The sequence below is a fragment of the Schizophyllum commune genome, assembly GCF_000143185.2.
Source record: "Schizophyllum commune H4-8 unplaced genomic scaffold SCHCOscaffold_5, whole genome shotgun sequence".
In the NCBI taxonomy this organism is placed as follows: Eukaryota; Fungi; Basidiomycota; class Agaricomycetes; order Agaricales; family Schizophyllaceae; genus Schizophyllum; species Schizophyllum commune.
Genome location: NW_026089542.1, coordinates 2,621,941 through 2,641,364, shown reverse-complemented (window position 1 = coordinate 2,641,364; position 19,424 = coordinate 2,621,941). Strand labels below are relative to the sequence as shown.

Genomic DNA, 19,424 nt, shown 5'->3' with positions numbered 1-19,424 from the left:
GCGGGATCGGGCGGGCTCTAGATGATAAACACCATGGCAGCCGCCGTCGCCGAGACCGCACACTCTTTTGCTCTGGCTCTTGCGCTCACGAGATCGAAGACTATTTCCTCAGGCGACGTGAATCTCTTGACTTCGTACCACACTTTGGTGTCTCGCACAGCAGAATGAGCCTCTCAGACGACGCGCGCTTCGTGACCCTCGGGATGTTCATCATCGACGAGTTCACGTACCAGGATGATGAGGGGAGGCCGCTGGCAGACAAGAAGGGGGATAGTCAAGTGTGTTGGTTATAGCGAAGCCTGAAGTAGCACCTCACGAAAGCCTTCAGATCGGCGGCGGCGGCACCTACGCGGCAGTCGGTGCGCGAATATGGTGCGTCTCGCTTCCTCATCCTCCCGCAAGTGTCCTAACAATGATCATGCAGGCTTCCACCCTCGCAGCTCGGCATGGTAGTCGACAAGGGGAAGGATTGGCCAGGGAATATCGAGGGACAGCTGAATGCTTTCGGCGAAGAGATGTGGCTTTACCGCGACCAGCCAGACGCACTGACGACGCGCGCACTGAACATCTACAAGGGAGAATATAGAGGGTATGTTGCGCACTTGACGTCGCTCTTACCATCTCCACGCTCAGCATCCTCTATCATCCCACCCTCGATCACCAAGCTGACCACCATGCCCTCAGCTTCGAATACCTTACTCCTCGCATCCGCATTACGCCTCGCGACCTACGAGGCACGCGTATTGAGCAGCCAGAAATACTCCACTTCATCTGCTCCCCGACGCGCGCCTCGGTAATCATGTCGGAAGTACGAGAGACGCCAGACTGGCATCCGACGACAATCTACGAGCCTATTCCGGTGAGTGAACAACCAGTCCTTTTTTTGGGACCGAGGAGGAGGGGCAAGAGCATACAATTTTGACGGACGTGCAGAACAGATGTGTGCCCGAGGAGTTGCCCTCGCTCATCAAGGTGTTGCCGTCAATCTCGATACTGAGGTGTGCCACTCGAACAAAGTACGATGGACGAGAAAAGTTCACAGTAAACTAGCCCAAACGCAGAGGAAGCGCAGTGCTTGCTGTCCATGCCCGGTGCACCAACAAGAGAGAGCGTCGAGCAGGCAGCCGCCAAGTTCCTCGCTTATGACATCGGCGAAGCAGGGGAAGGAGCCGTCATCATTCGCAGCGGAGCCCTAGGGGCCTACGTGCTGACAAGAGCCATGGGTGGCAGATGGATTGAAGCATACTGGCAAGACCAGAAGGACGTAGCGGATGTCACGGGTGGGGGGAACTCATTCCTAGGAGGTCTGGGGGCGGGCCTCATCAAGTGCAAGGGGGACGTGTATGAAGGTGATTCCTCGTCCGCATAGTATGATCGTAGCGTCAAAGCTGACTGTCACTGTCCAGCGACCTACTACGCGTCAGTCTCCGCATCCTTCATCATCCAACAATTTGGCCTACCACGCATGGAGGTTACCGAAAACGGCACGCTGTGGAACGGGGAGTCTCCAGAAAAGCGGCTCTCGGATCTGCGTCGGCGGCATGAGGGGAAAAGGCATTAGAATATGTGTACATACAGGGCGCAAGATGCTAAATTTACAGTCCGGGAATAATGATAACAGGCGCAGAGGGAGCCACGGTCATGCAAGAAGAAGGGTCCATCGTGGTCATGGTCATGATCATTGTGCTGTCGATTGGAACTTGGCGCGGCTGGCGGCGAAGAGCTCTTCTTGTGCGGCAAGGAGTTCCTCTTCGGTCATGCCGGAGTTCTCGAACTTGGACACCTTCTTTTCGCGTTCCTGGAGGGATATGAGAGGTGTAAACGGAGGAAGAAGGATGCGGCACACCTTCTGAGCTTGCTTATGGTCCTTAAGGACGTCCTCGACTTCTGCTGTGAAGGAGTCGAAGCCGAGGGTCTGAGAGCCCGGTGAGCTCATTGTGCAAAGTGTACATGGCCTGCACTCACCTTCAGTGCACTGATGATGTGTTCGGGTGCTATGGTCTTCTTGGACTCCTTCTCGCAAACGTCGTTGGCCTCAGAGGATAGTAGATGGATGAATTCTGAGCAGTACAGTCAACAAACGCCGTAGGTGAGCACAGCGCGGGTCCACTCACCGACACAGCACTCAATGACGAGGTCCCTCGTATCCTTCGCGCACACTATATCATTCGGGAGAAGTTCTACGCGTACAGTGAGTGAGCGATGGCGCGCAAACCAGGCGCCACGGACGCGTACCAGTGATCATTTTCGCCACTGTCGCCTTCGGGAGCGAGAGGTCGTCATCTCCGGGGATTCCCCCGCTATGGCCCTCATTATCAGACATGGTGGTGAGCGTGAACGGGGTGGATTCCCCGGGCGGTCGGGATGGAGGCGGGAGACAAAGCGGAGGGCGATCGGGCCGCTTCCAAATCCGTTTGGTCGACGCGTCCTTGTTTGATCTCAACAGCCATGTCGGTGCGTGCCCTGCGCGTCCTGCTCGTCGTCGCTGGCGATACTGAGCGTGACATCGTCTAGGTCAACCCGGTCAACCCCAAGCCGTTTTTGCAGGAGCTCACGGGGAAGCCGGTATTTGTGCGGCTAAAGTGGGGGTTGGAGTACAAGGGTTTTCTCGTCAGCACGGATGGGTACATGAATCTTCAGGTAGATTGCCACATAATTGTCCGTGCTCTGTAGCTAACTTGGAATGCTAGCTGGCAAACACGGAAGAGTTCCAGGATGGTCAGTCGAACGGTACGCTTGGGGAGGTTTTCATTAGGTCCGTACGCTATCCCCGCGATCTCTGATCTTTACTGACTGCCCCCTTCCCCTTCCCCCTTAGGTGTAACAACGTGCTCTACATAATAAGTCCCTCTCACCAGCGTCTGCATCGGCCATCTGATTTGTATCCTTTACAGAGAAGCACCACGAGAAGCCCCAGCCGCATAGTTGATGCCGAAAACTCGCACATTCTGCGCAGAGTACTCGCTTTTCTCGCGCATGTAGCTTTCCGGACGCTTCTCGATAGCGCGTGGGCAAGACTCTCGCCAGACCACTTGTCAACGACGTCTGTAATCCGTGTAAACGCTTCTTGCTCTGCTGTACCATCTATCCACCCTTTTGCGATCGCGCCAGTTCGGTCATTTCATTGAGTCCTCATCCCCTCGAAGCTATCCTCTATGAACCTGGTAAGGACCCTAATCTAGGCTGCCCTCACTGATACTTTCAGGCGATGCACTGCGAGTGTTTTCATTCGTGTCCTACGTTCATACGCCACATTAGCAGGCTCTTGTATCGGCGAAGCCAGTACCCTTCAGTACCTCGACCCGGTCGACCGTGCTTCATGCATTCCGCCATAGTCGGGGGAGTTGTCACTACGGACAACAGTGAAGCGTCTTTGCTAAGTTCGACTTTTATCGCAAGGGAGAACGGATCGGGCCGAGTAAACCAATCTCATCAACGATGATGTCCTTGGCCCTATTGACGGTAAGTTCTTCCGAGTTCAACGCAACTTCAACGGTCTTCAACGGAGCCGTCTTGGCCAGTGAGTGTTATATTCTTGGGAGGCAATGCACCGGTAGCGGGCTCTTAGATCAACGATGGTCCGGTTGCCATACTGACTGTCAATGGCGGCAGGCGGACGAACCGAGGGCCACATGGACGAGATGGGTAAGTCCGCATAAGATCAAGAAGAGAGACTTCGAGCTGAGGGCTGTCCCAGTAGGACAGCGAGACCTGCTTGGGCTTTGCAAGATGCAAACTGCGCGACCCATCGAAGGGCATGCATGCGACGAGCTCGAGGGACGTCCTCACGAGCTCACCGTCGCATAATCGACGGCTCCCGAATGATGACAGGCACCAGAACTCCCGTTCCCGAGGCCCACCATGCCTCGGTGCCTGACCGCCCGCTCACGCCGTCGCTGATCTCGCGTCGGGATCCGTTGCTGTGGTTCCGTCACGGCCCTACCTATATAGCGTGCCCGCGCGCATCGATTCCCCCTCCCTCACGTCCTTCGCCCTTCGTCTTTCCGGCCCCCTTCCCCTTCCCTTCGCTCCCGCACACTTTCGTTCTTCTCTGACGCCGCGCGTCTGTACCCTTTCGCTTCCCCGGACCAGGTGTCGCCTTCGCTCCTCGTCCTTTCGCTCGCTTTCAGCCAACCCTCGTTTTTCGGTCTCTCGTCCATTGTCTTTTTTGTCAGGCTGTTCGGTAGCTTGACATCGACAACTTCTCGCTCTGAAAGAACACCGGCATCCATAATCTGCGACAATGCTGTCCCCCATCCTCTTCACCGCCGTCCTTTCCCTCCTATCTGGCCCCTCGATGGTCGAGGGCCGCTCGCATTGGTTCAAGCGGGACGTTCCCGTGCCTGCGCCTAGCGCCCCTGCGGCCTTGATCGCCCGCGCCGCTTCCGTGGGCAGCTTCGGCTCGTGCACGAAGCCTGAGATTTCCTTCAACACCGGCTTCGACGGGCGCACGGAGACGAGCTTTAGGCCTATCAATCGTCGTATGTCGCTATTCCTTGCCCCCAATCGCGAGTTGCGATACTGACATTTCTGCGCGCCCAACAGGCTCCTACGACCGTGGTTCCGCACTCAACATCGCAACCGTGACGAAAGTTATCTGCGATACGTTGACCACTTGCGGCGCGGACCAGACGGCGCTCGACAACTGCGCGAAGGCGGCTGCAGCAGCGAAGCAGCAGCCCGAGGGCACGGGTGCGCAAGCTGATGCCTTCAACGCGGTCTTTGGGTTGAAGACGGTCAGTTAGTTCTTATCCCACTTGTGCACCCGAGGCTGACAAGACATAACAGAACTTCTCCGCTATCAAAGCCGTCGCGCCCAGCGGAGGGTCTACCAGCTCGGGCAATTCGGGCTCAGGCTCAAGTGCTACGACCACCGCCGCTGCGAGCGCCGCGACAACGCAGGCCGCGTCTTCATCATCTGGGAACCTCGGCGGCGCGAGCTTTGGCAGCTGCTCGGTGCCGCAGATCGAGTTTGCCGCTGGGTTCGATGGGAGGAGGGAGACTTCGTTCCAGCCGACCGACAAGACTTCGTACAGCCACGGGTCTGCGCAGGCGATTGACATCATCTCGTACGTAGACATTGCCATTGACGAGGACGAGTGCCATTCTGACAAGGTCCTCGCAGTCAATTTGTCTGCGACCAGCTCACGAACTCGTGTAAGGCCAACCAGGCTGCGAAGGACCTATGCCAGACTGCGCGTAGTGCGGCTGATGGCAAGACGGCGAAGACGGGTGCGCAGGCGGACGCGTTCAACGCGGTCTTTGGGATCACGACGGTTAGTTTGACCCTTCTTCTTCCACCCACAGATCCTAACAAACCTATCGCAGAACTTCGCCAGCGTTCAGCCCATCGATGACCAGGGGCGGCCCGTCAACCTTTAAGCTCAAGCAGCGCGGATGCATGTAGCGAACACGTCAGGGAGGGTGGGGAGGTCTTGCAACTCGGGACTCGGGGGCAGCTAGGGCCTGCCTCGCCTGGATTTGCAAGGCTGACCGTCCTCCTCTGGCGAAGACACCGGAAGCGTTATCGGTGCATTTCTTTCTTTGTAGAATAAGTTTGCTTCTGTGGAGGGTACATTAGTAGGGTCAATTTCTGGGCAATGTCAAGGGTGAAAGAACAATAGCCAGTGCGAGCCTCGTGGGCGAGGAAGACGGGCACATTCGAGCATCCCACTCATGACGTCAGGCAAGAATGCCTTCCTGATTGGGTTATGCATTGTTCAGTACGTACGCTGCGCGCGTCGGCCTCGTTTGCGCTTTACTTCCTACCACCATCGTCTCTGCTCCCCTTCCTCCCCAGCCTACTGCTGAAGCGTTTGCATCCCGAATACCTGAAAATCATCTCGGAGTCTCCCCTGCACCGCGATCGGCATCGGCACGGGCCTCATTCACGCGCCCCGCGCCGTCCTTGACCAGCGATGGCTACAGTAAGCCCTCCGGAAACTCCCAACACCCGCGCAGTCGTGTCCTTCATTGGAAGCTCCGCCTCCGAATGGCGCCCCATCCTCCAGCACGACAACCAGATCGTGCTCTACCACCCGCGGTCTCACGCCCTGTCCATACGCCCTTCAGTCGACCTCGCCGCGCAACGATGTCCGTACTGCAGACAGGAGCTTCCGGAGGGCTTTGAGCCGCTGGTGCAGGAGCACCATGACCTGGAGGCGGATGAGCATGAGCGATTTGTGTCCGCGGACGGCGCAGAGGATGGGCAGACGGCGCGCGCGCCCAATTACTTTGAGTTGCTCAGCATCGCGAATGCGGAGTCTACGTCCAGCGTTGGGTCGGCGCTGTCAGATGGCGTTCCCGAGGATGAGGACGAACCTGGGGCGAGTGTGTTCCCGAAAGAGGCGATGGCAGAGGGCTACTTCAAGACATTCTTCCAGGAGGAAGAGAAGCTGGGGATGGGTGCAAATGGGAGTGTCTATCTATGTCAGGTGCGCTACTCAGTGCTTTAGTCAAGTGTGCGACGCTGACATATCCATAGCATATGCTAGATGGGAATCCCCTGGGTCACTTCGCCGTCAAGAAGATTGCGGTCGGTGAATCTCACGAGTACCTCCTCAAGACTCTCCGAGAGGCAAGTGCGTACGCCCTCTACGTCTCCCATCTGCTTGACGTCGTACGCAGATTCGTTTGCTTGAGCAGCTGCACCATCCGAACATCATCACATACCAGTGCGTTCTCCGACCTCGCGAGCTATCACTCTTGCTGAACCATCCAACACAGTCACTCATGGCTAGAGACCGCCCAATTCTCCCCCTTCGGTCCCCGAATACCAACACTCCAGTGCGCCTGCAGTATCTGACCATACTTGCGGTCAGCTGACCTCGCTTCCCTTAGCGTCCTAATGCAATGGGCAGAAGGCGGCAGCTTGGACGACCTCATCGACCTCCGACAGGGCAAAGCCGTCAAACACGTCCACTTCCACCCTGTATCCTCCCCTGCAGATGTATTCTCCGCAGTTCAGGATCCCGCATCCGAAGAGCCCGTCGAGGAGTTCGACGTCAGCAGAATGTCGCGCGCGGCGCGCATTAAGGCGTTCCGTGCATTCCAGCGTGCAGCTCCGGATGAGCGCGAGCGTATCAAGGCGCGCATGGGGATGGGGGATAAGAGAAGGAGGGAAGCGGCGTGGAAAGCCATCCACCTGCTCAGCGCGGAGGAGGTGAAGAGTCTATTTGGGGATGTGGTGGAGGGTCTGGCGTTCTTGGTGAGGAAGATCAACGCTGCTGAGTTAGGATGGGAGGCTTATCATCATTTAGCATGCAAAATCCATTCTGCACCTCGACTTGAAGCCGGGCAATGTTCTGCTGACATGGGATGCAGGGCGAATTATGTACGTTCCATCTTCCGCTCGAGGGAGTGGATTGCTGACAACCTTATAGCCCTCGCGCCATGCTCTCCGATTTCGGCACGTCGCGCGATATGCTGAACGCGCCCTCCCTCGCGCGCAGCGGCAACACCGGAACGTGCGTATCCATCATCTTTCTTCCAGTCTCATCTTCCTCCCCCTTCAACGCATTGAGCTCCTTGATGGCTCACACGCTGACGCCCGTCCTCTCACTAGTCTCGAATACACCTCCCCCGAATCGCTCCCCTCGCCCCAAACCGGCCTACTCGGCTCCATCGACAGCAAGACGGACATGTGGTCGCTCGGCATGCTGTTGCACAAGATCCTCTTCTTCCGGCTGCCGTACCGGTTCTCGAGCGATGGGTCGGGCGCGGCGGCGGATAGCAAGATGGGCGAGGGGGAGAAGATGGATAGGCTGCAGGCGGAGGTGTTGGGGTATCAGGGGTGAGTGGAGGTTGAGTGCGGGTGCGAGAGATGCATGCTGACGGTTTGAATAGGTTTAAGAGCACGCCGGTGCACTCGACGGCTTTCAAGGCGAGGCGACTGCCGCGGGCGTACCTCATTCTACTCGAGAGCCTGCTCAACCCGTCGCCGAGCGGCCGACCGAGTTGCGAGAAGGTGGTCAGCGCGGTGCGCATGGGGCAGGTTTGTCCGGATGTCGCGACATTGTCTTCGATGCTGATGAGCGCTGTAGCTCGACCCTCTTTCAGGGCGCCCCACCCCCTCGCCCTCCCGGGAACAGAGTTCCACGCTCATTCCCTCCTTCCGCCGCCGCTCAAGCTCAGACAGCGACAAGAGTGCGCTGTCGGTGAGCTTTGCGAACGGTGTTAACGGGCGGCAGACCCCCGTACCAAAACCGGAAGCGCACGCGCAGGAAGCAGAGGCCTCGCACGACAGTATCAGCACGGAGAAAGGTCCGCTGCTGCAGCTGCACGGGCCTGATCATGACCATGAACATGAGGCAGAGGACGCGGAATCGTACGCGCGACCGCCGTCGCCGTTCAATCGGAGGGGATGGATCAGGAGAACGGTGCTGGGGAGGACGGTTAAGAGTGTGTTGTTGATAGCGAAGGTGCGTGGTCAATGGTTTAGTCGGGCTGAGGCTCTGTGCGGTGTCCAAGTCGAGAAGACGCTGACAGATCATGCAGGTCTACTCGCTCACGACGCTCTGCCCGGACCAGCCACTCGAATGCGTGCACCCTACGGTGCTAGCGGCGGTCCTTATACCTGCAGTGGCGGATACGTGGTTCGATGGACTCGGCGTGTCCGTTGTGCTGGGCCTGGTGCACACTGTCATCGTCGGGTGGGCTTGCCGGCAGGTGAGGTGTTGTGTGTAGTGGGCGTTTGGAGGTTAAGGATGATGTTGGTTGTCGTCTTTGCCGGCGGTGGGATTTACTGGAAGGCATGCTGGACTGGGTGGGCATTGGCACAGATCCTACTTCGCAATGTAAACTATGCAATCATTTCATGGTCCTCCCATCTTCCTTCAGTCTGTTAGCGTGCGTGTATGTCGGGAATAAAGTACCGATCTACGGTAATAGTTTACGGAGCGAAGGCGAGGGCATGATGGAGACGATTAGGCTGGTGCGTTCTGTGCTCGTCGATGCATAAAATGGCTTTCGAATATGGAAGTCAAGGCGGCGCTCATCGCTTCGATAGGTTGTGCAGAATGACCAAGAGGAGGAAGACAGTCTGTTCGTCGTAGGCGGTGTAGGCCGTCTCGATCCGTGCTGACTCGTTTTGACGGAACAAATGTCTTTGAGGTGGCGCGTATGTTCCTGCGACACTGTCGTCCTTGACGTCTATCGCCTACAGCACCATCACCCCTAGGACGTGCGAGATAGAAGGCTAGGGGTGTATATTGTACTGACGTTCACTGTTCTCTTGCCATCTCCGGTGACGAGATACTCCTTCTTGCCCCATCTCCAATTTCTACGGATCGTTATTAACAGTCATCCAATGGAGGCACGCTGGACGTACCGCGAGGAACCAAGCGTGGACTCCTTCCGCTTCGAGCATCTCCATGGGACCTCAATCCCATAGACCATGAAGGCTTTCTCTCGCCAATCAATCCTGCCCAGGGACTCTTTCTCGCCGGCCCTGCACACAATCGACACTGTCCGGGCACCCTGTTCGTCTACTGTTGTCCGTATGTCGTAGGCACGGTCGTGCTTGAACACGAATAACACCGTGTTGAAGATGTCATCTTCACTGACCTTCAGCAAGCACGTCGACATGGCAACGATAAATATGTGCAGATGGTGGCGGTGGTTGAGAGAAAGCCAGTGGCAAGGTGGGCGCCTAATTTGCCCAAGCGCGCGGTGATGGGTATCAGGATCCTGTGTTACGCGCGGAGGAAGTGCGGGTGTAGCGGTGCTGGATTCGGACGGAAGATGGAGGGAAAGCATGTACATTTCGACAGACTGGGCATGCTAGATTATAGGCGACATGGGTCGGCAGCGTATAGGATACAGTCATCATCATGTTCATGCATGTCATGAGACGCAGGGGTATGCAAGTGTAGGGTGTCCATGGGGAGGCGATCACTTCTTCTGGATCGCGTTCACCAGCCTGAAGGCTAGTGAGCATTATTGAGAATGCGCCGAGGGTACTACGCACCAATCCAGCCCATCCTCCAAGCCCTCGCCCTTCGTCGCGCAGCTGCCGCGCACGCTCCACGGGCGTGTCTTCTCCCCGCCCGCGAGGCCGAGCTGCTCGCTGATGTCCTCCGGCTTCATCGCGCCCTCGATGTCCTGCTTGTTGCAGAAGACCAACAGCGGCACGCCCTTCAGTTCTTCCTCTGACAGCATCGTCAGCAGCTCGTTCCGTGATGTAGGGATGCGTGCGTGGTCGGAGGCGTCGATGACATAGATGATGGCGGCAGTGTTGGGAAAGTAGCATCTCCAATAGGGTCTGTGAACGAGCGATTAGCATGGGGAGGAGGAGGATGCAAAGCACGACGCACCTAATGCTGGATTGCCCGCCTAGATCCCATACTTGAAACTTGATGTTCTTATACTGAAGGAGGGGAAGATGAGAAAATGTCATTCCACCGAGATACACAACGCACTTGTACTGTTTCTACGTTGAAGCCGATCGCTGCGGGTGCGTTCAGTACACTGAGCCCAGACCGATGCAATAGCACGCACTTGGTATTGTTGAGACGACTTCTCCAATCTGACGGGTCGCTCAAGCCTGTGAATGCGATGTAGACAACTCCCAGCATACCTGCAACCTGTACAGAATGGTAGTCTACAGGCGCAACATGCTGCTCAGCACTCATGTCAACGCTCTTGATGAAGCTGACAAACCTTTCCGGCGGAGTCTAGTCCCAGCATAAGTATCCGGACATCCTGATCCTTGCTCCAGCGGATAAGGGAAGTCAGAGAGGAGAAGAGCGAGGACACAGAAAGACCCATGGTGATGACGGTGGTGGTGGACACTGGGATCCGGCAACGCGATCCGGCGGCAAGACGCGACGACGTCGGAGCACGTGGGCTCCATGCAGGTCCCCCCTTCGATGCCGCCGTCGTTCAGGGCGTCAGCGGTGCCAAGCCTTAGAAGGATCGCCTATGTGTAGCGTACAAACAAATACGATCGTGCTGTCAACAATGCCTTGCCAGCGATGTCAACCCCCAGCAGAGGCTAGCGTGAAGAACGGCATATATCGAGATTTCTTGCGAACGAGGTCGTCTCCTTGAGTCCAAAGGAAGGCACTCAAAGCTGATTCGAGGAGGAACGGGCTTGAACGTCTGGCCCGCGAGACAAACCTCCAGCTTCAATGTTGGACTTGGCTTCGCAAAGAGGCACGTGACGCACACGGGTTGACCACGAGTATCAATGTCACAAAATTGTGACTTTTGTTATGTGACCTGAGGACAAGACAAGGCTGGTCCTGGCGCCACTCAGCCTTTGTCTCTACACTCATCATCTGCTCACATGGAAAGCTCATCTTCATCTCAACGCGCAGCCGAGATGGCAGACCAATTCTCAACTCACCGCGTCTTCCGAATTTTGTTGCCACAGGGCTTCACACTCACATTCTACACGACCGTGCCGGGCAAGCTTGCTATCAGACCAGCGTACAAGAAATACGATGAAACCATTGTCCAAGTCCTCACGTCGGAAGATCGCGCAAAGAAGGTGAGTAGCAACCCGATGATGAGACGGCTATGTTCATATCTTCATCAAGCTTGAAGCGCTGCGCGCATGCAAAGCGCACTACCGAAGGATCGCGCCAAACCCCCTAACCCCACCCGACGGTCGACTGTTTGACTGGTACTTCAGGACACCTGACACAAGCATCCCTGCCCCGACAATCCTCGGCCAGCGCAACGTCGAGCACTGTGCGATCCAGGTCGTCGACATCAGGGCACTCTATGGCGAGCTGTTTCGGGCCATCGCCTTGAACTCCAAGTACCGCGAAGTCCCTGTCCGCGGCGAGGTTCTGCGCAAGCTACTTGACTTCGAATTCGGGTCGACGAAACCCACACAGCTGGTTCATCTCAAGATGCTCCAGCAAGTGTTGTCTCCTGCGGACTGGGCCGAGCTAAACAAGTACGACAACCTCTTGGAACGACGTGTTAATGAGGGCTACAGGGGTTATAAGGGCTTCCTCGGCCACGAGATCAAAGATGTGTCGCCTCAAGTCCGCGCCAGCCGCCCAGAAACAGGCGAATACCCTTGGGTTGCAAAGGCACCAACGTCTTGGCCCGTGCTACCTAGCCCTCAAGGTGACGCGTGGCATCTGAAAGCGAAGAAAGACGAACTTCGAAGAGTAATGCATGATACCGATTATCGGCGCCAGCTGGCTGCCGATGGATGGAAGAAATACACCCTGCAAGAAAGAGAAAGGCAGAACGCACCGCCCGATGTCACACCGTCCTCCTCTGCAGGCGCAAAGCGCAGCGCCGACGACGCATCACCCTCATCGTCCTCCTCACGTCCTTCCAAGCGTCAACGCCTGAACACCGGCCGCGCCGCCCCCCAAACCGCCAGCCACTCACACGGCGAGCACAATACCACGCAAAGTGCTGAGGACCGCCGATTCCACACTGTCCCCGCCGCCTGGGATGACATTCCCGAGCGCTACCGCACCATCCTCGTGCAACCCGGCGGAGGCGCCCCTCCTTCCGAAGCCACGGAGGCAGGCTCGTCGACACGCGAGAACTCGATCGCGAACATGGAATCCGAGAGCATGAGCCGGCCACGATCACTAGAGCATCCGCCGTCGCAGCAGCAGCAGCCGTTCTTGCAACAACAGCAGCAACAGCCGTTCTTGCAACAGCAGCAGCAACAGCAGCCGTTCCTGCAACAACAGCAGCAACCTCCGTGTCAGCGGCAGCAATGCAGCGCAGGGCTTTCCGCTGCCGTGCTTACTGCTGCACTCACTGCTGCTACCGTCCCCACGCGACCGCCGCCGCCTCCAACTCTGTCACGTACTCGACCTCAGCTGATGCCGCGAAGCCGCTCCATGGCAAATGGGCTGCGAGTCCCGATGGATGACCAGGACGCATTGCCTGTGCCCGATGATAAATCAGACGAATATCCGTCTTTGAGGAGGGGGCACTGATACCGGCACTGGCGCTGTGTACAGAAGATGGTGACCTTACCTCGCTGTGCCTTTACTCGTTTTCGCCCTCAGACATAAAGTTGAAGGTCGTCGTCTGACACCCCAGCATCTTGCGAAGGCATACGAAAGTGCGCCGATTCCTCTCTAGTCGCATTACCCGAGACGTCTACTATACGTACACAAGGATCGGACGCTGATAGCAAGGTATGAGTACAAAGGACATGTACGGTATTTCGCGGACAGCGGTACATTACCAAACAAGCATATTTGTCAACGATTTCCTCGAGTCGATTCGGAGAAGATTGCACAAGATCCCTCGTTGTGTGTGGACGAGGGTAGGATGAGTACGCTCCATAGTTTGCAATGTCTTTGGTGTCAAGCGCTTGCTTTGCACGATATGGTGGTATACAGGATCCGCACGCTGGTCACTGCCTTCGAACCGACTGAGGGAGCTCATGGCTCGTTGCCTTCTGGTGCCGGGTCTGCTGGTGATGTGGGAGTATCCTGTCCTTGCGTTAGACGCTCGTGGCATAGTTTCGCAACGAGGGCGCCGTCGATGGGGATGGCGTTGCCTGATAGTTTATTAGCACCTGAGGGATGCCGATGAGCACAGACGCTGACCTTGGAAGCCTTCTGGATATGCCACTGGTGGCGCATTGGGTGCAGTGAAGTACCTAAACGTAGATGAGTGTCACTTTCTAGAAAGGGTGACCTAATAACTTACTCGTTATTCCAGAAGCCGTAGTGCGTCAGCCCCATGGCTCTCGACGTGTACTCATAGTCGTATGCGAACCCGCCAGGGAAGAAGAACTCCATGACTGTCGCACGCGGCGAGGAGTTCATCCAGATGAGCGAAGTGAGCCCATTGCCATGCACGCCCATCATGATCTGCAAGCAAACTGTGAGCACCTCTCCGATTCGCGGTGCCACATAAGCACCCACCGTCGTCCTCGCCGCCAGCTGGATTTGTTGCATGCGCGACAGCTTGTCCATGCTCACGACGTTGACCTCGTAGCCGTACGTATCCCGCAGCTTGTACAGCTCCTGCACCAGCCGGTCGTGGTCCTCAGGCTTCAGCATGCGGCGACCCCACGTTTGACGGGAAATATACGTGATGACCGGCTTGCCAGTCAGGCCCTCGCCAACCGAGCGGTGCACACCGGCGGCCTCGATCACATTGTTGCGCACCGTCATCCACCAGTTCACGCTCCCAGGCATCTGGAACGCGTTCGCCACAATGCGCTGGTAGCGCTGCACCTCCTTCGACAGGAATGCAGTGGAACGATCCTCGATGAGCACGCGGTCAAAGACGAAAGCGCGGTCCATCTCGGCGCGGTCGCGCCAGTCGTCGACGAACTCCATGGTAATGGAGGGCACGGTGCTGCGGACGACGAACTGGTTCATGTCCGCGTAGTCGCGCCAGTGGTGCGCATCGAGGTGGTGGAACATGAGGCGGCGCGGGGCTTTGAGGTGCGTCTTGCCATCCTTGGCGATGTTGATATCTAGGGAGGAGTAGGTGCGCCAGAGGCCGAACCAGAGCTCGGCGGCCCAATGATAGTAATGTGTGATGCTAGAAGGGAGTTAGCGGGGGGAGGGGGAAAGCTGAGTGTACTCACAATTGTGGGGGGTCGTTCACGAGCCACTGTCACTTGCATGAGCGTCGGTTCGGCACGCGTAGACGGGGACGTACAGTAACACCGTCTATGATCTGAGCAGAAGTTCCGAAAAGCCGTTTGGCCTCCCTAGTGCTGATGACCTGAATGTCCTCAGACGTCGGCAATCTCTTCCGCTCCTCTTCGGGTCCATTCTTGACGAACATGCCTTTGGACATGATCTCCTTGAGGTCCGGAACGCTAGCCCTGTGGTCGCTGACGATGTACATCGTCCCGTTCTTGATGTATAGTTTGTCCAACACGGTCCACCCTGCGTCGACTGTCAGCCTCCACGCCCAACGCACAGAAGTGCACACCTACGCACCATGTGTGTGCGCAGCCACCGTCGTCTCCGGCACCCTCCCACCGCGCCACACGAGCTGCGTGTCCCAGAGCTTCCCGTTCACGGTCCCGCCGTGCTTCTCAATGTCGTCAAGGAAGTCGGGGATTATCGAGTTGAGCGCGTCCCCGCCCTCATCGCTCCTGAACGGGTTCTGTATCCGAAAGCCCTCCGTGCTCGGCCGCGACAGCAGGATGAGGCCGACGAGCAGCAGACAGACGATGAGCAGCTCGCGGCGGGTGGGCATAGTGAGCGACATGGCGTAGCGGTGTGCTGGCCGTCGGCCGCGTTGGTGAAGGGGAGGAGGGGATAGCAACGAGGGGGAGGTAGAGCGACGCTGAGACGAGTGTTTGAAGCGAGATGTCTAGCCTGGTTTCGGTACTGTCATGATGGCGGGGCCCCCTTTGCCGACGATTAGGCGCCCGGGGCCCCCTATGCGCCGATCAGTACTTCTCCAGCTCGTCACTCATCATGGCGGTGGAAAAATCAGCGAAGAGATCCAAGGCGAAATCGCGGTCGGAGGATACGTCCATGGTTGTGGACGAGCCTGCTGCGCCTCAGGAGGGCTCTGCCAAGAAGCACAAGAAGAGCAAGAAGGCCGATCATTCCATCGAAACCACGGTTCCCCCAGCCGTGACCGACGTCCTTTCCCCAGAAAAGCCCAAGAAGAAGCGCAAACGCGACCAGCCTGCGCCTGCTGAGCCCTCGGATGCCACCCAGCGCGATGAGGGCCAGGCCGACGCCGCCGCAAACACCACCGACGCACCCAGGAAAAAGAAGCGAAAGCACGCGAAGGCGGAGGCAGAAGTGAGCACGGAGGCTGCAGATGAAGAGCCACGGAAACGCACAAAGAGGAAGAGTGGCGCACCCGCAGAGCCTCACGGAGAGCTTGCGCCGCCGGTTACGACAGATGAGGCAGACGGGGACGGGGAGGACGTTGGGGATAAGCCCAAGAAGAAGTACCCGCATCCTGCTAAGGACGAGTCCCTCTCCGAACAGGCTGTCAAGGGTACGTCCTAGATCTCTTGGACCTTCCAAAGTGATGATTGACATTGCCGTCCAGCCCTCTCATACGCGTATACCTACCACAAACATCGTGATGTTTGGAAGTTCAGCAAGGCACATCAGAACTGGCTCATTCGCCATTGCTGGTCTACGACCGAGGTACATTGACATGTTTCTACCTCTTGTTCGTGCAGGTGCTCATGGTCACACAGATACCCGACGACTATATACCCCTCCTGAAGAAGTACCTCAAGAATCTGCAAGGTGGCGCGCGAGAGGTACGCTAGCAGAGGACCTCATCCTCAACTATCAGCTAACGTGGCTGATGCAGCGACTACTTGAGACATGCCAGTCCATCCTGACTGCGGCGGAGGCGCCAGAAGAGCATGAGGAAGCAGCAGCGCCTGCGAAAGATAAAGCAGAACCTGCAGCAGAAGGAGACGCGGAGTCCCCAAGCAAGTCCGTCAGGTTCGCTGCGGCCACAAAAGAGACAGATGCCACAACGAAGACGGAGGTTGCAGCGAAGAAAAGCACACGACCGCCGGAGAGCAAGGTTAAGCGAGCGAAGGCTTTTGTCAAGGTCTTGTCATCTTGATTTGTGCTGGTGCGTTCGTTGACGTGTGCGATGTACTATGGATTATGAAAATGATCAAGATTGACAACACTATGCACTATCTCTATGATGACTGGCACACTACTATACAGGATCACAAGAAGCCCTAAACTTGGTCGCTAACAAGCAGCAGTCGTCGAGTACGCAAGTCGCTGCGAAGCTGATTTGCTCACTCCCGCGAGCATTTTGTGCACCGGCAGTTGAACGAGTACATCCCCCACAGCGCGTACTGACGGTGCTGCTTGGGATGGGAGGGTTCCACGTACGCGATGAAGATCTCCTCGCCCTTCTTGATGGGCCGCTCTGCGTACAGCCCAAAGGTCATCGTATCGACATCCCAGTCCGTGTACGCATTGGGCTCGCAGCTGCCGAGTCGATCAGTTCCCCGCGCCTCATAACCTGCACTTATCGACTCACCTATGGTTCAGCCTGGATATATCCCTCGTAACCGCCCCGTAGGGTCCCTTGAAGACCCCACCAGAAGCAATCCCCGACGAGTTCGTGTCCATGATCCCCCGCTTCACCCCATGCGTCTTCGCCGGCTTGCAGTTCACGAACGACATGTACTCTTCTTTGTCCTCCTCCGGCAGCGCCTGGTACACCATCTCCGCGAATATCTCGCCCTGCTGGATCATGGTCTCACCGCCGGGAGCATTCGTCATCATCTGCGACGTGACCACCATCGGCGGCTCGCGCAGCACCAGCCCGCCGCGCTCGATCGCCTCCGTGGCGAACACGCCCTTCCCGTGGACCCGGGACTCGTCGATGCGGTACCGAGCGGGGTCGGGCGTCGTGTACCGCGCGCACAGGCGCGGGCTGTTCTCGATCATGTTCGCGACGCGCGGGGAGACGGCGGCGAGGAAGGGGCGCTGCGCGGGGATGGTAACGATGCGCACGTTGCGGATGTTGATGGCGTCCGCGGCGCCGCCCTGGAGCATGGAGGGGTCGATGCCGGCGATCTTGAGGAGCTCGGAGGCGGTGCCGGCATCGTGCGAGTTGTAGTCGACGCCGTTGGCGGGCTGTGGATTGACATAGGCGCCGTTGGCGTCTCTCGGGAGCATTTCGATCTTGGCTGGGGAGACCTTGTCTTGAGCTTCCTGCACTAGACTGGGAGGGATGGGAACGCGGGTTGGAGGGGCGTTCGGTCTCGAGGAGGGGCGAGTTGGTGGCGCGCCACTCGCAGGCGCCGCGGACGATGACGAGCGCGCCGACGACCCGGAGCTGTTCGAGGCAGCCAGAGACTTATTCTTCAGGAATCCGCGCTTCATCTTGCTTGGTGGATGCAGTCAACAGCGAGTAGATGGGCCAGATAAGCGATGTCGAGCAGCGGCGCGAAAGAGGCGCGGTGAAAGGCGGAAGCGTGTCGTGAGTGCACCCCACCGAACCTTATAAAGGCCACGAGACGTGCAAAGTCCATCGAAGCATGCAAGACCTTCCAATTGTCCCACGGACCTCACACGGACCAGGCAAGACTCCAGGTGCGGCGAACAATGCAAGGACAAGGCGCGTTATATCAACATCCCAATCCGCGTCACATACCACCCGGCTCCCGGCCCGACCCTCATCAATCACTTTCTTTTGTTCTTGTTTGGTCCGTCCGCATCAGGAAGGCTTTCATGCGTGCGGGCGCCAATCAACGCCCACCCAAAATAAGCGCCCGACGTGTTAGGCGCCCTCCGCGCATCACTCCGGCTTCCGTAGGCGCCCCGGGTGCGGTGCGCAACACGCGCGCGCAGCTCAGGCGCGATATCGTCGCTCATCAGTTCGCACTGGATTTCAGCAGGATCAGCCCCCCGCGCGTCGATCCTGTCATGCCATTTGTATGACTTGAGCGCCGGGCGCTCGTGGGTTGTCGCGGCTTACTAGTGTGGGTAAGAGCGACCCCGCGGCGTGCCCGGGATATAAGAACCCTAGGAGGATGAGGGAGCGATACTAGCAACCCCTGCTTCCCTTTCACCTCTCCTAGGATCTCCTCATCCTTGGCTCACATCTTCACCTGTTTCTGCACGTCCTCAGTCCTCCACCATGTCTACCAGCGTCACCCTCACCTTTGGCAAGGAGGACATCCTCAACACCATACTCACCTTTCCCGACGGCACCATCGCTTTTTCCACGACCACCAAGGAGAGCTTCTGGAAAGGCAGGGACACCACCGTCATGCAAGGGCAGAATTACTTCGCTAAGACGCACGCGTCTATTGACTGGCGAGACAAGTACTTCGACATCAATGGCCAGGTCCTCCCCTTCGACCGCATCAAGCACACGAAGACGTTGAGCAGGTGAGTAGGGCGTTCGTGCACCATATTCAAAGAAGGGGTAGCTTCCTAGAGGGGAAGGAGGAGACGGATGGCAGCGGTAGAGCGGCAGTACGGGATTAGAAGCTGACCACCTTTGTTTCAACAGCAAGCGCTGGTGGACCTGGGGCGGCTTCACGGTAGAGATGCAGCATCACCACGGCGAATGGACGGTCAGTGACCCTTCTTCCCATCTTCCTCCCCTTCCGCTACCCCCTTTCCCTTGCTCGCCCATTATCTCATCCTTCCTTCTCCCCATCTCCCAGCCCCATTTCACACTACCTCCTTCCCCCTGCCACCATACTCACTCCCCTCCAGGCCTCCGTCCCCTCCGGCGCCGTCATCGCCCGCTACCGCTCCTACAAGGGCCACCTCTTCCACGACAACGAGCACGCGCAGCTCACCGTCGACTTCGACCTCGCCTCCCCCGAGGCGACGTTCCTGATCCTGTGCTTCCTGTACACGGAGACGCGGCGGTTAGAGGATGAGCAGGTGAGTTTTGCTCAGTGCGGACGTGGTCGCGAGAGAGGGACAATGGGCTGACCTATTTTTTCCAGGCCGCCCGCAACGCATCGCACGCCGCGCACGCCGCGAACTGAG

At 57.6% G+C, this 19,424-nt stretch overlaps 14 protein-coding genes across 14 annotated transcripts; 8 read left to right on the top strand and 6 right to left on the bottom strand.

The window, feature by feature from the left end:
• Nucleotides 1-37: 37 nt before the first annotated feature.
• On the top strand, nt 38-1,561 carry SCHCODRAFT_02688140 (Ribokinase-like protein; the record flags this gene model as incomplete). The annotated part of the gene is made up of 7 exons (XM_050346807.1): nt 38-278; nt 329-372; nt 425-589; nt 685-859; nt 934-998; nt 1,051-1,349; nt 1,407-1,561. The coding sequence occupies exons 1-7, from the start codon at nt 165-167 to the stop codon at nt 1,559-1,561; spliced, it is 1,017 nt and encodes a 338-aa protein (XP_050200687.1). The 5' UTR covers nt 38-164.
• Nucleotides 1,562-1,678: 117 nt separating this feature from the next.
• On the bottom strand, nt 1,679-2,323 carry SCHCODRAFT_02500615 (histone-fold-containing protein; the record flags this gene model as incomplete). The annotated part of the gene is made up of 5 exons (XM_003036790.1): nt 1,679-1,798; nt 1,847-1,915; nt 1,966-2,060; nt 2,115-2,180; nt 2,236-2,323. The coding sequence occupies 5 exons, from the start codon at nt 2,321-2,323 to the stop codon at nt 1,679-1,681; spliced, it is 438 nt and encodes a 145-aa protein (XP_003036836.1).
• Nucleotides 2,324-2,422: 99 nt separating this feature from the next.
• On the top strand, nt 2,423-3,104 carry SCHCODRAFT_02623787 (small nuclear ribo protein F). The gene is made up of 5 exons (XM_003038147.2): nt 2,423-2,454; nt 2,515-2,640; nt 2,691-2,755; nt 2,819-2,844; nt 2,897-3,104. The coding sequence occupies exons 1-5, from the start codon at nt 2,449-2,451 to the stop codon at nt 2,923-2,925; spliced, it is 252 nt and encodes an 83-aa protein (XP_003038193.2). The 5' UTR covers nt 2,423-2,448; the 3' UTR covers nt 2,926-3,104.
• A 334-nt stretch (nt 3,105-3,438) lies between these two features.
• Nucleotides 3,439-3,807, top strand: SCHCODRAFT_01166341 (uncharacterized protein; the record flags this gene model as incomplete). The annotated part of the gene is made up of 3 exons (XM_003038146.2): nt 3,439-3,520; nt 3,613-3,645; nt 3,701-3,807. The coding sequence occupies 3 exons, from the start codon at nt 3,439-3,441 to the stop codon at nt 3,805-3,807; spliced, it is 222 nt and encodes a 73-aa protein (XP_003038192.1).
• A 37-nt stretch (nt 3,808-3,844) lies between these two features.
• Nucleotides 3,845-4,403, bottom strand: SCHCODRAFT_02269673 (uncharacterized protein). The gene has a single exon (XM_050342233.1). It carries the CDS (start codon nt 4,255-4,257, stop codon nt 3,940-3,942), a length of 318 nt encoding a protein of 105 aa, XP_050200686.1. The 5' UTR covers nt 4,258-4,403; the 3' UTR covers nt 3,845-3,939.
• On the top strand, nt 3,965-5,621 carry SCHCODRAFT_02623780 (uncharacterized protein). Its single transcript, XM_003038145.2, has 5 exons — nt 3,965-4,481; nt 4,546-4,736; nt 4,789-5,069; nt 5,126-5,276; nt 5,329-5,621. The coding sequence occupies exons 1-5, from the start codon at nt 4,244-4,246 to the stop codon at nt 5,380-5,382; spliced, it is 915 nt and encodes a 304-aa protein (XP_003038191.1). The 5' UTR covers nt 3,965-4,243; the 3' UTR covers nt 5,383-5,621.
• Nucleotides 5,622-5,754: 133 nt separating this feature from the next.
• SCHCODRAFT_02623777 (kinase-like protein) lies at nt 5,755-8,987 on the top strand. Its single transcript, XM_050345197.1, has 11 exons — nt 5,755-6,434; nt 6,485-6,577; nt 6,628-6,674; nt 6,727-6,786; nt 6,841-7,207; nt 7,260-7,333; nt 7,383-7,466; nt 7,565-7,792; nt 7,846-7,993; nt 8,043-8,420; nt 8,497-8,987. Exons 1-11 carry the CDS (start codon nt 5,919-5,921, stop codon nt 8,683-8,685), a joined length of 2,184 nt encoding a protein of 727 aa, XP_050200685.1. The 5' UTR covers nt 5,755-5,918; the 3' UTR covers nt 8,686-8,987.
• Nucleotides 8,988-8,992: 5 nt separating this feature from the next.
• SCHCODRAFT_02501241 (uncharacterized protein) lies at nt 8,993-9,585 on the bottom strand (the record flags this gene model as incomplete). The annotated part of the gene is made up of 3 exons (XM_003036789.2): nt 8,993-9,157; nt 9,220-9,280; nt 9,329-9,585. 3 exons carry the CDS (start codon nt 9,583-9,585, stop codon nt 8,993-8,995), a joined length of 483 nt encoding a protein of 160 aa, XP_003036835.1.
• A 157-nt stretch (nt 9,586-9,742) lies between these two features.
• On the bottom strand, nt 9,743-10,802 carry SCHCODRAFT_02623773 (ARF/SAR superfamily). Its single transcript, XM_003036788.2, has 7 exons — nt 10,660-10,802; nt 10,577-10,600; nt 10,498-10,525; nt 10,419-10,447; nt 10,314-10,366; nt 9,968-10,261; nt 9,743-9,919 (listed from the first exon to the last, which is right to left on the bottom strand). Exons 1-7 carry the CDS (start codon nt 10,765-10,767, stop codon nt 9,892-9,894), a joined length of 564 nt encoding a protein of 187 aa, XP_003036834.1. The 5' UTR covers nt 10,768-10,802; the 3' UTR covers nt 9,743-9,891.
• A 485-nt stretch (nt 10,803-11,287) lies between these two features.
• On the top strand, nt 11,288-12,920 carry SCHCODRAFT_02576780 (uncharacterized protein; the record flags this gene model as incomplete). The annotated part of the gene is made up of 2 exons (XM_003038143.2): nt 11,288-11,491; nt 11,541-12,920. 2 exons carry the CDS (start codon nt 11,288-11,290, stop codon nt 12,918-12,920), a joined length of 1,584 nt encoding a protein of 527 aa, XP_003038189.1.
• Nucleotides 12,921-13,640: 720 nt separating this feature from the next.
• On the bottom strand, nt 13,641-15,159 carry SCHCODRAFT_0230877 (uncharacterized protein; the record flags this gene model as incomplete). Its single annotated transcript, XM_003036787.1, has 5 exons — nt 13,641-13,808; nt 13,863-14,490; nt 14,537-14,562; nt 14,611-14,843; nt 14,898-15,159. The coding sequence occupies 5 exons, from the start codon at nt 15,157-15,159 to the stop codon at nt 13,641-13,643; spliced, it is 1,317 nt and encodes a 438-aa protein (XP_003036833.1).
• A 215-nt stretch (nt 15,160-15,374) lies between these two features.
• SCHCODRAFT_02576772 (uncharacterized protein) lies at nt 15,375-16,897 on the top strand. Its single transcript, XM_003038142.3, has 4 exons — nt 15,375-15,921; nt 15,976-16,076; nt 16,130-16,195; nt 16,249-16,897. Exons 1-4 carry the CDS (start codon nt 15,384-15,386, stop codon nt 16,510-16,512), a joined length of 969 nt encoding a protein of 322 aa, XP_003038188.1. The 5' UTR covers nt 15,375-15,383; the 3' UTR covers nt 16,513-16,897.
• Nucleotides 16,537-18,028, bottom strand: SCHCODRAFT_02623763 (SET domain-containing protein). Its single transcript, XM_003036786.2, has 2 exons — nt 16,948-18,028; nt 16,537-16,895 (listed from the first exon to the last, which is right to left on the bottom strand). Exons 1-2 carry the CDS (start codon nt 17,796-17,798, stop codon nt 16,700-16,702), a joined length of 1,047 nt encoding a protein of 348 aa, XP_003036832.1. The 5' UTR covers nt 17,799-18,028; the 3' UTR covers nt 16,537-16,699.
• Nucleotides 18,029-18,555: 527 nt separating this feature from the next.
• Nucleotides 18,556-19,423, top strand: SCHCODRAFT_02700665 (uncharacterized protein; the record flags this gene model as incomplete). Its single annotated transcript, XM_003038141.1, has 4 exons — nt 18,556-18,809; nt 18,934-18,997; nt 19,143-19,316; nt 19,382-19,423. The coding sequence occupies 4 exons, from the start codon at nt 18,556-18,558 to the stop codon at nt 19,421-19,423; spliced, it is 534 nt and encodes a 177-aa protein (XP_003038187.1).
• Nucleotide 19,424: the final 1 nt, after the last annotated feature.

Excerpts from the sequence above, each read along its gene's own strand:
- SCHCODRAFT_02623773 (XM_003036788.2), bottom strand. The coding sequence starts at position 10,767 with ATGGGTCTTTCTGTGTCCTCGCTCTTCTCCTCTCTGACTTCCCTTATC. Across the intron at positions 10,601-10,659 it reads GACTAGACTCCGCCGGAAAG|ACTACCATTCTGTACAGGTT; the intron begins GTTTGTCAGCTT and ends TTGCGCCTGTAG. Across the intron at positions 10,448-10,497 it reads AGTCGTCTCAACAATACCAA|CGATCGGCTTCAACGTAGAA; the intron begins GTGCGTGCTATT and ends ACGCACCCGCAG.
- SCHCODRAFT_02623777 (XM_050345197.1), top strand. The coding sequence starts at position 5,919 with ATGGCTACAGTAAGCCCTCCGGAAACTCCCAACACCCGCGCAGTCGTG. Across the intron at positions 6,675-6,726 it reads CCGAACATCATCACATACCA|TCACTCATGGCTAGAGACCG; the intron begins GTGCGTTCTCCG and ends CATCCAACACAG. Across the intron at positions 7,793-7,845 it reads GAGGTGTTGGGGTATCAGGG|GTTTAAGAGCACGCCGGTGC; the intron begins GTGAGTGGAGGT and ends CGGTTTGAATAG.
- SCHCODRAFT_02269673 (XM_050342233.1), bottom strand. The coding sequence starts at position 4,257 with ATGGGGGACAGCATTGTCGCAGATTATGGATGCCGGTGTTCTTTCAGA.
- SCHCODRAFT_02576772 (XM_003038142.3), top strand. The coding sequence starts at position 15,384 with ATGGCGGTGGAAAAATCAGCGAAGAGATCCAAGGCGAAATCGCGGTCG. Across the intron at positions 16,077-16,129 it reads ATTGCTGGTCTACGACCGAG|ATACCCGACGACTATATACC; the intron begins GTACATTGACAT and ends ATGGTCACACAG. Across the intron at positions 16,196-16,248 it reads TGCAAGGTGGCGCGCGAGAG|CGACTACTTGAGACATGCCA; the intron begins GTACGCTAGCAG and ends TGGCTGATGCAG.
- SCHCODRAFT_02623780 (XM_003038145.2), top strand. The coding sequence starts at position 4,244 with ATGCTGTCCCCCATCCTCTTCACCGCCGTCCTTTCCCTCCTATCTGGC. Across the intron at positions 4,482-4,545 it reads CTTTAGGCCTATCAATCGTC|GCTCCTACGACCGTGGTTCC; the intron begins GTATGTCGCTAT and ends CGCGCCCAACAG. Across the intron at positions 5,277-5,328 it reads CGGTCTTTGGGATCACGACG|AACTTCGCCAGCGTTCAGCC; the intron begins GTTAGTTTGACC and ends AACCTATCGCAG.
- SCHCODRAFT_02623787 (XM_003038147.2), top strand. Across the intron at positions 2,641-2,690 it reads ATGGGTACATGAATCTTCAG|CTGGCAAACACGGAAGAGTT; the intron begins GTAGATTGCCAC and ends TTGGAATGCTAG. Across the intron at positions 2,756-2,818 it reads CTTGGGGAGGTTTTCATTAG|GTGTAACAACGTGCTCTACA; the intron begins GTCCGTACGCTA and ends CTTCCCCCTTAG.
- SCHCODRAFT_02623763 (XM_003036786.2), bottom strand. The coding sequence starts at position 17,798 with ATGAAGCGCGGATTCCTGAAGAATAAGTCTCTGGCTGCCTCGAACAGC. Across the intron at positions 16,896-16,947 it reads ATATCCAGGCTGAACCATAG|CTGCGAGCCCAATGCGTACA; the intron begins GTGAGTCGATAA and ends TCGACTCGGCAG.